Here is a 15,644-nt window from a genome sequence, read left to right on the forward strand (position 1 = left end):
CCAAAAGTTACACTTCAGCCTCGCCTACTCACTCCTGCCTTCCCAGTGAGGGCTCTCCGGGGTTTAATTTTCCACTACGGACACTGTAGTCGCGGCGCGACCCACCTTGCACCGCAGCGTCCCGCTCACCGGCACCTCCGGGCCGAGCGGCCGCCCCCGCCGCCTCCGGCCGCGCAGCGCTGCCCGGGCCGCGCCGGGTGGGTGCCGGTCCCGCCCCCACGGGAGCCGCTGCTGCCGCACCCACGGACATCGCCCCCGCAGCCAGGGGGGCCGAGGGAAGCGCAGAGGCCCCCGCCCGCCCCGTGGCGAGGGAAGAGCCGCTGCCCCACAGGTGGAGCCTTTAAAGCGCCCGGCAGTGCCGCGCTGAGGGAGGCGGCCGCTCCCCGTCCCGCCGCGAGGGGGCGCTGGGCGGGCGAGCCGCCGCGGGAGGGGATTTGCCTCAAGCGGTGGCGCAGGGACCGATCCGCCAGAAGCCGCTGCCCGCGGTGTGTAAATATCCGAGTTTGGGCCGAGATCACCTCGGGGCCGCGGTGGCAGAGCGGGAAGGTTACACAGAGCTGTGGGGAGCGGTTCGGCCGAGCTCCGGGGCAGCAGGTATCCCGGGGGGCGGGCGTTCCGCGTCTGAGCCCTCAGGGAAGGATGCGAGGGATGAAATGGCGGCGGGAACGGGGGGGCTGCGCCCGCGGGTGGGACCAGGAACGCTCTGGAAGGCGGCGAGGGCGGCCGGGAGGAGCTGCTGTCCTGCCCAAGTTCAGCAAAAGCTCTCGAACCTTGTGCGTTAATGAATTGCGGGCTTGGAGCCCGCAGCCTTCAGCCCCTTCGCTCGCCGCCGGAGCACGAGCGAGAACGGTGGTTTCGTTCACTGACCCGTAGGAAAAGTGGAAGCGAGGTTGTTTTCCCCCACTGATTTCACTGGTGCTGATAAGCAGTGGTCGTTTTAGTTAAATGGAAAAGTTAAAACGACGTCCCGAGAGAAGACAAAGGGTTTGGAAGACAAAAAAGGCAGAACGAACAATTTAATTGCCCACCAGGATACTGATGCTCAGATGATTTTAAGAGTTTGAGCCTGGTGGTGCCTTCACATGGTCCTGCTGAGTGCTGTCAAGGACCAGGCAGCCCGCTCCGTACATCCCTCTACTGAGCAGTTCTGTTTGGTTTGCCTTTTTGGCTTTTTATGTTGTGCTCCCCGAAGTAGCCTGCAGAAAGTCGGCTGTTTTCTCAGTGCAATGACAGAGACGCTGCTTTGTGAGTTTGTTAAAAAAAAAAGAAAAGAAAAAAAAAAAAAAAAGAAAAAAAAGGCCCCTGTTCCTAATCATCGGAGCCCCCTGGGATTTACCCAGGAGCGAGAATTCCCCGGGCTGGGAAGGGCCGGGGCCGGCGGCTCGGTCAGCACCAGGGACAGGGCGGCGGCGCCGGCCCGGGGAAAGCCCGCACTGAGGGGCCGCGATAAACACAGCAGTGGAACCGCTGAAGTGCACGGCCCTTTTGAGAAGCTTCTCGGCTTCTGCCTACTTAAAAGTAGGTCTTAACCTTAAAAGGGTCGCAGTTCATGTTTAGTGTTTCTCGTCTTATGGAGCCTCAAGTCTCTTTGTGCTTTAAGTCCAATGTATAGGATGCATAGACAAGGCCAGGAAAAGCTGATCTAAATTATTTCTGCATTTATCTTTGGCCAAAATTCATATTCATATGGATTGCGACTTAATAGTAGTAGCAAAAATATTCCACTGACAAGTTGGCTTATATCCCCAATGGAAACATTTTGTGTCTTGTGATGAGGTGAGCAACCTCATAAAGTAGCATATTTGGTGATTTAGGCTGGAAAACATGATCCAGATGGTGGGAAATTATGTCTATTTCATGATGTTCTGTTAGATTATCCCATTCTATGTGTGATAGAAAAAAAATAATATTTAGATTTAAGGACTTATATCTGAGCCTTTCCAAGGCTTTCAATAACCTGATTTTCTGCTCCCTGGTAAAAGTATCAGCAAAGATGATTGGGAATTGGCCAATAATCCTGTTCTGATGGGTGGTGGATCAGTTCAGTTTTGCTTCAGACGCTGTTTTTGTTTGGAACAGGATGAAATATACAAGCTTGTATGTTTCTCCATAGGTCTCTCAAGGCTGGGGATCTTGAAAGTAAGGGAGCTCTACCTGCTTAGCACTCTCTAAAACAGCCTGCAGGCTTGTTCCCAGAAACTTTTGCCTGCCATTTGGAGGGACAAAATCCTCTGTCCCATTTTTCTTGAAAGCACTAGTGACAGTATCAAACACATATTTTAAATGACGTTTCAGAAAAATGGCCTTGGAATAGTTCCCTGAAACACCATTGGGGTCACCACTCATTACGAAAAGCTGAGCACTGAGACTGCACTGGCTGGGCCATCTTGTGCAAACAATCCTGTTTGCTTTCTGGAAAGTAGCTTACTGATAGATTTGGCTGTCTGTTTTCCACAGTGACTCACTCAGTATGATTTGCTTTTGACCCATGAGTTTCAGTCCAGCCTGGTCAATTTCCTTTACTGGAAAATTCAGGTAGTTCTGTCAAGGGCTAATTTTCTGCAAGGCTTTCTGCAAGATCTTTTATCCTTTCTTCTAATCACAATCTGATCTTCCAAACTGTTTCATCAGCTGTTCAGCCTCAGATCAGTCTCAGAAACATTGTTTTTCTTGTAAATAGGCCCCTAATTTTCCATAAATTTCTGCAGTGTGGTTTCATAAGGTTTATCAGGTACTTTAGTAAGCTGTCTGCACAGTTTATTTGCAGTAATTTCAAACTGAAGGTGCAACCACCACGGATGGAAACTTAAAAGAATGACTGCTACCCAGAAAGGCTGGCCTCCTCAGGTACTGAGTGGCTCCTCACCAATGATGATATTAGGAAAATTATCAAGTAAAGTACAGACATTGCAGCACAAAGCTGGATATGCTTTCTCCTGGAATAATGCTTTTGGCATCTCATCTCACTCCCTGCCCAGCTGAAGGGGTTCTGAGTTCAGACATAAACTAGTGATGAGTGTGGCTGTCTGAGAGCCCTACTGAAGAACAAGTAACTGGGCAGAAGATACTGCCTTGGGTTTGGATGGGCTGTGTAGGTGTTGCTTCTCTGTGGCAACACTGATGTGACTGTTCAGACAGAACATTCAGAGAGTGCAGATCTGGCCTGCACTTGCACTGTCATTCATCCAAACTGTAACAGCTCCAGTAAATGAGGCTGTTCCATGTGTGATTGCTTAGCAGTTCTGTTTTTCCCAGTTCTTTGCACATGCTGTGTAAGGGGGCAGGAGAGGCAGTGGTTTGTTCCTTCTGACACTGGCAAATAAATGGGCAATTTATAAAACAACTCACAGTTTTCAGTTCCCTTCTGACAGAAGACTAGGAGGAATTTCTTTAAAATTAGGACTTTAGATATGTCCAGTTAACAGTCTGATTCATGTGGGATTGTGTTCTGGCATTGGCAAAAAAGCTGCCAAAGGAATCTAATATTTTGGATCTCCAAAATTATTTTCTTTTGCAGAAAATCTTAGGAATGTGTGGCGAACACAGCTCAGATGAGGATCATATTTTTAGTGGCTTAACTTTAGTAATTTTATCCTTGTAAGATAGAGGTTCATCATTCCTATTTTCAGTCTTAATAATTTTGCAGACTTCCTAGCATTGCCCACGTATAAGAGCAAACAAACATGCAAACAAAATAATCAAAATGTGAAGCTGTTACATACGCTTCAATAGAACATTGAGAATTGCAATTCTAGAGTGTTGCTCAAACATGAAGAGGAAGGCTGTCCACATGATAACCTCCCTGGACTGTTCTATCATTTCCCTGGGCTATATTATTAGCATAACATTGCTAACATTACAGGATAAAACAGAGTTATGGCAGTAGGTAATTCAAGAGGGCCTGTCAGCAGGATGATCCCCAGAAATGCTGCTTGATTTATAACCTCACCACTTTAATGCTAAATTTGGGCTAATCTGGCTCCAAAATGTCAGCACAAATGTCTTGTGCGCTGATTTTAGATAGAAGAAAAGCTGAGAATTCTCTTAAAAAATATATTTTCAGTTAGTTTGGCTAACTAAATGGTGTCCTCTTAATTCTAACTCATTGTTTAACTGTAAATACTCAGCTGTAAATGCAGGCTCTTTGTATAAAGGGAAAGGTGAATCTCTTCCCAGTTATTTCCTTTGGTATTTCTCTGCATTGAAGATTGATTAATCCATAATTGCATCTTTCTTACAACAGTTTGAGTGTGCAAAACCTTCCTGAATTTGCCCTGCAGCACTCCAAGAGTAAATGATATGACCTTTTACAGATAATTTGGGTGCTGCGCTAAATCAAATTGCCCAATGCACAGAAGGAGTTAATGCCCTGCTGTGACTCAGAACCATCTTTGATACTTACCACAGTGTCAGATGAGTAGCAGCTTTGTTCAGTTTGATTACTTGGTGCCTTGAGCTGATGATTTTTTCAGTTGAGCCCATTGATTCATTGAAGCAGTTTTCATTGGGATGAAAACTGGGATAAATTTTGCTGAGGAAACTGTGGGCTAAGTTTAACTTAGCTGCTGCTGGTGCCTGAGTGCTGGTATATGTTTTTCTTCTTTCTGGCATCACAGTGCCCAGCCTTGAAGAAAGATCAAGAACGTCTTGATGGTCAAGTGCTAAATAAACAACTCGCTAGACGGTAACTGAGCAATCAGCTCTGTCCCTGCACAATGTTTCAGGCAGTAAGCAGAGCAAAGGACTAATAAAGAAAGGCACACCATGACAGAAAAATGTTCTAGACCGTAACTGTACAATCACAATAAGTAAAATAAATTTATTTTGTAGCTTTATGGGCAGTTTCAGTAGTTCAAAACTTGTTTAGGGCCAGCCAAGCTTTCCAAGTGAGTTTCATTGGGCTCTGAGAGGACAAGTGTGATACAAATTCAGGATCCTATTGTATAAGTAACCTGTTTCAATTCCCCATTATTTAAAACAGTGCATGAGTTAACAAGAATAGAACTCCTAGACAAGTCAACAGGAATGTCTTATTCTTTATTCCATCCCTGTTATTTTGTTCTTCAGCCCTTTCCTTTACATGCTGGATAGAAGTTGTAGAGGGAACAGAATAAAAGTTTCAGTGATGAGCTTTTTTCTACTCATGAGCTCTTTCTTGTCTAGATCAAGTAAACTAGTAACAGTCAAATTTTACTGAAGTCAAATAATTCTGCTGGAACCAAGCCACTAGCTCTTGGAAGGAGGAAGCAGAGAAAGACAAGTGCCTGCAAGTTAGTCACATGTTGAAACAGAAACATTAAGGCGTCCTCTTGACTTGTCAAATCAACCAACATTTTGAGCGTACTGTGGTGTAACTTGCACTTTAATAGCTGTGAGTGTCACATTTGGGTCTTACAAAGATTTTCAGTTGAATGTACTGTGGTGTAACTTGCACTTTATATTTAATAGCTGTGAGTGTCACATTTGGGTCTTACAAAGATTTTCAGTTGAAGTTCAATTGAATATCCTTTGGACCACTAGAATAATTTTTCAAATTTCTGTCTCCAGTCCTGAGATACAAAACTGGAGAATAAATACTAGTATTGTGAAAATCTTAAGCAAGTAGCCACAAAGACACAAAGTGCTTGGTAGAGGATGCTGCTTTATTGCCACTGGACTTTTTGGTTTTTAACTGAAAGATTCAGAATTGATTTATGATCCTCATGAAGTTGTTTAATTACCATGATTTCTGTTCAGAGAATTCCCCTTACGTAGTGGATGAGAAACCCAGTTCTCATCAGGATCCACTTGTATGGCTGAATTCTCAAAATCCTTTTGCTGTAAGTCTTTACTGGTGTCATGCCATTCCTACCTATATGGCTGTTCTGGTGAGACGTCTGGCCTCGACCATCTTTTTGTCTAAAGAAATGCCCTGATCCTAAACCCCAAATCCTGGGTTTCCCAGAAATGGCTTCCAGTGATGCTGGACAGTCAGCTGTGTTATTTTGAAAGCTCCTGCAGGAATTTTATTTTTAAAGCTGGAATTCAGGCAGCTCACTCTGTTGCCATGTTCATGAACTGCTCTGAGGAGCAGCTGTCTTTGTACTGTGAGCCAGTGGAAATGGAGCAGGTTCAGCTGTGATGGGACTCTTTCAGAAAACAGCACAGTGAAGGGAAGCTGCAAGGTGCAGCTCTGTAACATGAGCTGTGGCCTCCTTAGCCCTGTCTCTGGCATCATTATGGTCTGGCTCCTGGCTGTGAGGAAAATCAAGGATTCAGTGAAAGGAGCAAGAAGATGGTAACCCCGAGTCCCTTTTCTGGCCTACAAACAGAGAGAGAAGATACCTGTTTCATATGAAGTTATTGTTTTTCAAAATTTTTGGATTCCCTGATTTATTTGCAATTAGTTTATTTTGATGCAGTGCTAATGGGTATCCTGAATTGTATTTTCTTATTTCTTTCTTTTGCCTTTAGTCATAGTCTACCATCACAGTTTGGGTTAAAACAAGAATTAAAGTGGGTGTGATTTATTGAAATGGAGTTTCACATCGTGTTTCATGGAATTTACGTGGTTCTAATTTCTTCAGGTGAAAAAAACCTGGTATCTACAGTGCCTAAAGAGAGCAGCTCTTTCTGTGTGAAACGTACTTCTCATCTAACTGAACATAATGATCCTGAACCTGAAAGGCTGGTGTGGCTTTTTCTTTTGCAGAGGAATGATTTTCAAAAGGAATCCATGCAGTGAATGTGATGAACCACCAATCTGCCTGATGCTACTACCCCAGCTCTGTCCTTCATCAGATTAAGTTCTCTTCTTACTTCACTGAGCAGCAACAGAAAGTGAGTTTTAACAAGTGCATCTGGAAAATAGCACTTCAAATAAGATCTATCAATACACATTAAGGGTTCTGCCATGTGCTTCTGCTACTCAGAGGCTTCAGCTGAGGACAGCAGCATCAAAAGGATTCATATTTTTAAATCACAGTTGGAGGGTTATTATAAGCCCAGATTCCATCTGTTTACGTGTTAAGGTAGAAGCATAAATAGTTCCTTTAAAAGCCAGGAGAGAAGTGTGTTTAATTAATACTGGTTTTGCCACCTGAGGGCATTGGGGCTGCTTGGAAGGGGGTACTGGAAGTGTGAACTACTATAAGTTAGAAGAAGATGGTGATACTGCTGGGAGGGCTTGAAAGCAGGACTGTCCACAGGATGAGTGTCAAGGAATGCTCGACTGCAGAACCTGGCAGGTAGAAGAGCTGAGTCCTGATCAAGAGATCAGGGTTTGAAAGGGAAGTGAGGGGACAAACAGCTATTTCTTAGCAGCTTCATGCAAAGTGTAAGCAAGGGCCTTCTCTCTGGCCCTGTGGGTTAATTAGAGAAGGGTTGACTTGTTCCTCATTGCTGGAAGTAGGGAAAATGAGAAGAATCTCTAAGAGATGTGGATTGAGCTAAGCAGGATTTCTGCAGTCTGCACAAGAGGATAAAGGTGAGCAGTCACACTGGAAAAGAACTTGTAAGTTTAGATCTGAAACTTTTTGTCAAAAAGAAAACAAATTTTTCTTTGTTTGTTTTTAAACCTTTCTTCTTTTCTTTTTTCTTTAAAGGTGAACTTGCATAACATATCTAATATAGACAAATAAGGGAAGAGGTATTACTGAAAACATTGTCATGTGTTCTATTTTGTGGTTATGTGTTTATAACCATGACCAGTCTAGTGTATGTTAATACTGGTGGGACGCTGATGAGAACTGATTTCCTTGGAGTCACAGGTCAGCACTGGACAGTTACCTTAGAGATTCTGGCATGCTGTGATAATAGCCACATGCTCCAGCCATTAGAAATGCTTTTTTAAAAGAATATAGTCTTATTCTTGCCTTCTTATCCTTCTTTTCATGGTGAGCCTCACTTTATTCTTAACAGTTCTTGGAGTTCAAGCTTTGATGAAGTACCATATTTTAAATCCTTTTATATTAATGGAGCTCTTTTGTGCATGAAATTAGAAGTTGGTCCTGAAAGTGTAACTCATGTCTGGACAGGGCAGAAACAACTATCTGATGTTCAGAGCTGGCTAAACCATACAGTGTTCACTGATTTTCATTCTAGGCAACATTCAGGGAAGTTTGTGGAAATCTTGCTGGTTTGATTTTGTAGTACTTCACCCAGTTTATGTTACCCTTGTTTCCTGGATGGCACTGCTGGTCAAGGATTCCCTTCTTCCATGAACAATTTCTGCTCCATTAAAAGAGCAGAAAACCCTAAAAATGGTTCTACCACCTTGACTTTGCTAACTTCAAGGGACAAACCTTTATATTTTATATAGGGCTTTTGGTCAAAAACATATACACAGTTGCATGCTACATATTTTTCTTGGTTACAACTTAACAATAAAATGCCTGATTCTACTTCATTGACATTACCTATAAACAACAAATGAAGTCTGTGTGGTGGGCATCTGTAAATTACTTCTGTTGAGAAAAAGAATGACTATGCATCCCTTATCCCCTTCAGTAACAATATGTGTCTTTCATATGTGACAGTGTAGTTTAGATGTTTTGATAACTGTACAGTAAAGGAAGAAAACATGAATTAAAAAAATTAAAAAAAAATATTTCCAGTTGTAAACCTTGCAACAAACTGTAAAGGCTAGTTGGCAGTAGCCACATGATGATGAAGAGCATATTATCTCTATTTCATAGGCAGAAATACTTAGATATGAGAAGATCAGGTAATTTTCCCAAGGTGACACACAAAACATGGAAAAAATTAAAAACAGAATCTTGAACTTCTGATTCAAACTTGTATTCATTTTTTCAGGACTGTCATTCCTCCACTTGGTAAGGGTTTCCATACCAAAGTGCTTGCTGCTTTCTATACCAAATCAAATTTGCAACTCAGCTCACCTATCAGTATTAGCCTTGGCTTTAAAAAAATCTGAAAATTAGAAAAAATATTAATATGAATGTCCATGGTGTTAACAGCAAATACTAGTCTGGAAAAATATTTTAAAAATTCACTAACTTTTAGTGCTGACCTAACATACCCTTAACTCCTTTATTTCACTTGTGTGTCCTGATGGGTTGTGTAAGTATTTATGCATATGATTAAGCATCTGAAAAACTTAGTAAGAAAGTAGTTTCTCCAATTTCACAGCAAAGGGTGCATCTGGGTGTGTTTCATACATTTTTGAAGTACTGAGGCTTTTGAGAGAAATGCTGTTACATTAGAGATACTGATACATTAGAGTCACTTTTATTGGTAACCTTTCAGGCGTGGCACTGTGTGGAAGGGTATAGATTTTTCTTTTTATTTTTCCAGTCAATGAAAACATTGTAGCAATTGTCTGGATCCCCATAAGTGTCCCACAGCCTATTCAGGAAATGTTTCTCTACAGAACTTTACATGGGAAACTGTGTGCTATACAATGATGTAGTCTCAGATTTTTGTGTCTCTTTCCAAACCATCTTCTTGTACACTTGTGGAAGTGTAAATGTTGAGGGAAATGAGCAATGGCTTTGCTTTTACATTGTGGGTAAAACATGCCCCACAAAAATTCCCCTTAGCAAGTTATTTCCATAGGTGTCATGTTTATTTTTTATGTGCACGATGAGCTTTACTCTCAGGTTATGTCTGTGCACTGGCGCAGCTTAACCAGAGCTGCAGCTCTCTGCTCTACACCATACCTGAAGCTTGAATCAAGCCTAATCAAGTTACACATTCTATCTATCTTCCAAGTTACAGGCAGCATCAGAAGACCTACTTAAGCCATTTTTGCTGTGCTTCTGAGTCAGATCTGGTGGATTATGACTGATGTAAGTAAGCCAAATGAAAGTGGCTCTTCAAAGGGTTCTCCCAATAAAGTCTCCTTGGCACGGCAAGGGATGGCTAAGATTTTCCTGAAAGTGACTGAAAATATCTTTGGTACTAAATCTACATAAATACAGGTGTTTGTCTAAGTTTGAAAAGAAAACAAAAAAAAAACCACCAAAAAAAACCCCCAAAAAACCCCCAAACAACAAACCAAACAACAATCCAACCCAACTCTTCCCCCAAAAACCCCCACAAAAATCTCCCCAAAACCAAACCAAACAACTCCTAAGCAGAAGGGTAGGGAAAAAAAGTTCACTCTGAAAAGGTGAATCCCATTCAATTTTTTCACAGCCACTGGGGTAGTCCTACTATTTACCCCCAGTTTCAGGTGAATGTTAATTTTGAGAGCCAATTTCATTGCCAAAAGAGTTGAGTCTTTGTAGTCTAGTATCACGTGATCTCTGTATTCAGTGAGTGAGCATTTTCCTACACTGATGTGACTCTTGCAGCATTTTCTTTGCTCTGCAAGCTGGGTATACAGAATTCCTATGCTGTGTGTCCAGAAGAGCCCTGCTCCTCTCAGAACTGCTGTAACTAGAATAAGTGTTTTCCTACAAAACAAAACAAAAAGTTATATCTGGTTTGTATCAGACTGTTAAGCTGGATTTGCTGTGGAGAAACTTTTCTGCTTTTAATTAAGCTTACACTGATGATCTGCTCAGTCTGTTCTCCATAGAAGGGAAGTAAACAGGACATCTTGTAAATCTTGTCAACTGTGAAGTTTGCATAAGTTTGAAAATGAGCATTTAGGTTACAAATTCGAGGGGGTTAGGGAGGACAATAATCATTTAGTGTACAGGATTGTGGCTCATGTCTGAAGTTGTTCGGAATGACACGAATAAGAATTTATTTACTTGTTTTAAGACTTTTATATAAACCTACTCATAACATTCCTATGACATTAGCAACTCCAAGGCTACAAACAGAGATACTTGTTACCAGCCACTGAAATACCATTGTTTGACACTAACACTGTGTTGCAGATAAGGGCCCTCTCTCAGCAGTGGTTTCAGCAGCAGAGGTGCCCTGTCAGAGTTACTGGGACAGCAGCACCTTTCACTGAGGTATCAGGGGATGAGGGGACTTCTTGGGAAGGCCTCAGGAAAAAATGGCACCAAGCACCCTGAGGAAAATGGGCACACGTGGGAAAGGTGACTTACCCATGTTACACCCTAAAGCTCTAGAAACACCCAAAAAAGCTTTGGGGGTATCTTGGTTTACTTCTGAATGTCAAGCTTGCTGTGGGCTTTGCACATGACTTCAAGGAAAAAACTGTTTGCTATCTTGTCTTACTTGAGAATGTGTGAAATGTCAATACTCAATGTCATATTCTATGTTGACACTTTTTGGTTCAGTGGTGGGTGTAAAAATGTTTCCAAAAGCATGGAATGTGATCGTAAGTTGGAAAACACATGGAGTAAAACCCTGGTTGTATGTGAAAATTGGAAAGATTGGCAACGTGTGGCTGCTGCTTTATGCACTCCTTCAGTCTTGGCTTGCAGCAGCCGTTCATTACAGTGGCTCTTGGCCTGTCCTTTGCAGGTCCAGCACTAGTGACCAATTGCTCAGCAGTTTTGCAGAATTGCTTGAATGATCAGACCAAACAGTTTCACTGGTGACCCGAGCCTGAGTTTGTGTCCCCATGAAGGGGCAGAGCTTTTGTGTTAACTCCCAGCACTGCTTGCCATTACTTTTGCCAGCAGCCTGCTCTGTGAACAGCTGCTGGAGTACAAGAGGCCACAGGGAAGTGTCTCAGATTTGCCCTAGTCCTGTCACACTCCAAGTCACTGGAACATGTCCAAGTGCATGGCAAACTACAGGCGGTCTCTGCAGAACAGCCTGTACAGTTGACTTTAAATGAAACGTGAATCATCTCAGTCCTAAATTATTTTAATCCAATCAGTCATCTGTGTTGAAGGGTGTAAAGAGACAGCAAAACCAAGAGAATGGCTGCCAAGTGGAGGATACAGGACACAAATAAATCTGCGAGGATGAGATGAAATATGAACTAATAATGATTTATTCCAAATGCCACAGGGGTTACAGTGTGGAACCACTTGTAGAGATATTCAGATGAGATGAATTTTGTAGGCTTTCCCCTGTATGATTTTTATAGACATAGCAGAGGTGAAGGAAGGCAAAGCTGTTAGTTACACAGAGAGTACACACAAGGGTTTTGAAGTGCTCACAAACAATTTCTCCCTAATTAATATATGCTTTACAAGTCTCTTGTAAGTAGATGAGCGTGAACAGCTGTAGTTCTTTTTATAGATACAAACTAATCTCTAATACATGTTGGAGTTGAAGGATACAGAGAACAACATGCTGTGGATTCGTAAAGCTCTTCTAGCCATGGAAGTATTCTTTTTATACCCTCTAAAAGTGGAAAGGAATGTAGAAGAGAGCAGAATGCAGTTTTGAAGAATACTGCTTGGAACAAAATCATGACTGAAGCATAGGATCTAGCTATTAGTGACACATATTATATACTCCTTGTTAGCACATCAAACAGCACATGTGAGTTAGACCTATTTTCTTGACAGATTCAGTCTTTTGTGACCCATATGAAACAGGCAGCACTTGCTAATGTTTCTTCCCATCTTTCAGTAGTGTCAATGGCCTTCATGACAAAGAAAGAATTGCATGTTTCATGCTCTTAAATATTTTAAAAGACTCAGAAATAAGTTGCAATAGAACTCCTTAGACTTGAGGAATATCTTTGAACATGCTCCCTGTTTGAAGAAGTTTTCTCTCTTCTTTCTCCTTATTGCTAGCTGTATATATTATCAGTTTAATATTGTCCTCTGCTGGGAGACAATATCCTGTTGTGGTAGGTGAAGGGAGAGACTGTAACTGCTCTTTTCCATCTCTGATGACTATGATTTCATTTACATAAAAACACTGTGGATTTTGAACAGTGTGTTTCTTTCTGGCAGTCTATTACCAGCCTGAATTCCTCACTTTTTTCATTATTAACATTTGTCTGCTGCAGAAGTCATTGTCATGTTAATTTTTAGTTTTAATAAACTTACTTTTAATAAACCTCAGTTTGACCTAATTTTCCAGTAGTTTACTTTAAAACAATGCCCCAGACCTTCTGGAACCCACTGATTTTTCCCCTCAAAATAATAAGCTCATTACATTTTTATTGATTTTATGGCTTTTTCTGATGTGACATAGGGAAGAATTGATTTACATAGGACAAAAATGCCTTGCTGGGTTCCCTCCATTATTGCAACCAAAGGAAAAACTGCTGGAGGGCCTATGGGGAAGAACTGTTTCAACAGTGCTTTGTGCCCTGGTCTTTTCAGCTCAGCCCCACTTTGGATTGACTGCTATGAATTGCAAAAGAATTTTTTTCACTTCTTCCTATGTACTAGGAGAGACACCAGGGAAAAGGTGAAAGTCACTACTGATAGAAGTCTTTCCCTTTCCTTTCAGGGGAAAGAAGTACAATCTCATGGATTTAGTCACTGAGGAAGAAAACTCTCAGCTACACAAATGCTGCTGTTTAGAGAAAGGGGAAATGAAAATGCCAAAGTGGGGATGATGTGGATTTCATACATCTCTAGAACAACCATTTTTGGGGAACTAAACCTTCTCCTCCCGGTATTTACTTTTGAAGAGCACATCAGAGAGTAAAGAACTTTGAAGTATCAGAAAGCAGATGTATTGACTTACCCATAAGACATTTCAGTACAAACATTGCTTTGTATTCTGCATTCTTCTCATGAAACCTGCTAAAGGAAAGTCAGAAGGAGTTTCATAATAATCTCCTATAGCTCTGTGGGAGTCAGCTGAGAATGGGTTAAAATAATCTCTTAAGCCACTGTTGAAAAATAAGCTAAGTATGGAAAGAATCATAGCCTTTTCCTCAACTGTTACTCCTTTCTCTTCCCCTGTCTCAGAAATTAAAACACAGATATGAGACTTCAAATTACTGCTGAAGTCCATTGTCTTTCATTGGATTGTAGAAGTATATGGGAGAAAATGTGTCATTAATGAGAGAAGGGGGCACTGACTGTATAATTAAATTTACATTTGGTTGAGAAACTTCACAATAATGAAGAAACCATCTTCAGGAAGTAGTGTGCATTTCCCCCCAAATTTCTCAGCTTTAGCTCTGTAATAACTTTGAAGTTAATACACTAAGTGAACAAAGCCAGTTTTAAATATCATACTTCCCTTCCTTCTCAGGTTAATCCTAGAAGGTAAGGTCTGTGCAGTGATGGGAATGTATGTGAGCAGAGTAAAATCCAAATGAAATAAATTTTTTCATGAGCTGCATAAAGAAGAAATATTAAAATTACAGTGTGACTCAGATCAAGATGTGATCCACTGGAGAGAGTTCTGATGCTGAAAAGATCAATCCTCATGTTTTTATCCTTGCTTGTCTTGTGCTGTGTCTTTGTAGGAGCATTTCAGACCAATCTAGGAAGGTATTCTGAATTCAGACAGTCCACAGCTGTTCCAGAGCTGTTGGCTGAGGTGATATTCTGTCTTGCACCACTCAACTGCTGGACTTCTTGTTCTGCTTGTGACTGCTGGATTTGGGGTACAGGAAACCAGAGTTGTATCTAGAAGGCAGCTCTACTCCTTGGACACTGCTGCATGTTATTGTAATACTGGGTATCTGGGCTGAAGATGATCCCTGGAGAGACTCTCCTTTTCTTTGTCCAATATTGTTCAGGCTTGTACTTTTCTAAAGGATGCAAAGATTTACAAGAAATGGACAACACAAACATCTACAAGGAGATCTCATTGAGTCATCTATTAAAAATGACATATATTTAACACTTTGCTACTCCCCATGGCTGACTGAAAAGCAAACTTAAATGCTGGAGGAAAAAGTAGATCTGAACATTTTAAAAAGTATTTAATTAATAACTTATGAAAAAAAAACCCAAAACCAACCCTGTTAAACAAGCCAATGTACTAAAGCATTAAAGACTTTGCGTTTGCTACTTAAGTGTTGGTCTGCTTTGAAGAAAGACCAGGCTAATGACAGCACATTCAGCTATGAACAGAAATACTGTGAATATGCTCAGACAGCCTATGAATTCAATTGGGTAAAGAGTTTCTCCATAAAGAGGGTCTACTTAGGGTCATTGGGCAAGAGGTGATGTAAAGTGCAGTGTTAACAGCATGGATAATTTGAAGGGGGAAGCAAACTACATAATGAGGTAAAAATTGAGGGAAAGATTAACTAGCATTTTTTGACAATAAGCAGTGTTAGCTGTCACTTGCACAGTACCAAAAAATCAGTGAGGATGAGGCTCACAATAGCTCATAAGGATCATTGCTAATAATAAAGAGACAATTTAAGGTGATTGTATTACATTGGGTTTAGCACTGCCTTGTTTTCATCTGTCAGCTCTTTGCTTTTATTTCCATGTCTGATGAGAATTAAGGCAAGTTGACTCACTCGTGAGAGATGTCAGATATTTTTACCCATATGCTGTAGCTGTGTTAGATGAAGAAGAAACAGACACTAATACAGCAACATCTTACTGAATAGGTGACATGGCATATTTCAAAAACTGACCTTGATTTCCTCCAAGCTGCATGCTTTAGATGTTTGCTGCAACCCAAAACAGAGAACATTAAATAGTTAACAACATCATTTTGTACAGCAGTACTTACCACAGGACTAGGGCTGTCTCAGAGGTATGAGCCATCAGAATTACTGTCTCAGCTTAACATGTACATCATTAATATAAAGATGGCACAAAGTTAATGCTTCCATGTTCCACTAAGGAAATTACAGACCTCATTAGAGGACTTACTAAATTCAAGAA

General features: G+C 41.3%; 3 protein-coding genes across 4 annotated transcripts in view; 1 reads left to right on the plus strand and 2 right to left on the minus strand.

Moving 5' to 3' along the window:
• LDB3 (LIM domain binding 3) overlaps positions 1-246 on the minus strand; it is a 115,768-nt gene extending 115,522 nt beyond the window's left edge. Inside the window, exon 1 of the mRNA XM_039719765.1 lies at positions 106-246. The gene's annotated coding sequence lies outside the window, so the exon portion shown is untranslated. The remainder of the gene's footprint in view (positions 1-105) is intronic.
• A 212-nt stretch (positions 247-458) lies between these two features.
• Positions 459-15,644, plus strand: part of WAPL (WAPL cohesin release factor) — a 135,733-nt gene continuing 120,547 nt past the window's right edge. The window contains exons 1-2 of one of the 2 annotated variants that reach the window (XM_039719760.1): positions 459-594; positions 6,692-6,819. The gene's annotated coding sequence lies outside the window, so the exon portion shown is untranslated. The remainder of the gene's footprint in view (positions 595-6,691; positions 6,820-15,644) is intronic. The other variant, XM_039719762.1, reaches the window with a different exon arrangement.
• OPN4 (opsin 4) overlaps positions 14,265-15,644 on the minus strand; it is a 39,122-nt gene continuing 37,742 nt past the window's right edge. Inside the window, exon 15 of the mRNA XM_039719779.1 lies at positions 14,265-15,427. Coding sequence (XP_039575713.1) covers positions 15,380-15,427 — 48 coding nt within the window. The 3' untranslated portion in view covers positions 14,265-15,379. The remainder of the gene's footprint in view (positions 15,428-15,644) is intronic.

The sequence above is a fragment of the Passer montanus genome, unplaced genomic scaffold, assembly GCF_014805655.1.
Source record: "Passer montanus isolate IOZ18808 unplaced genomic scaffold, ASM1480565v1 scaffold42, whole genome shotgun sequence".
Classification (NCBI taxonomy): domain Eukaryota; kingdom Metazoa; phylum Chordata; class Aves; order Passeriformes; family Passeridae; genus Passer; species Passer montanus.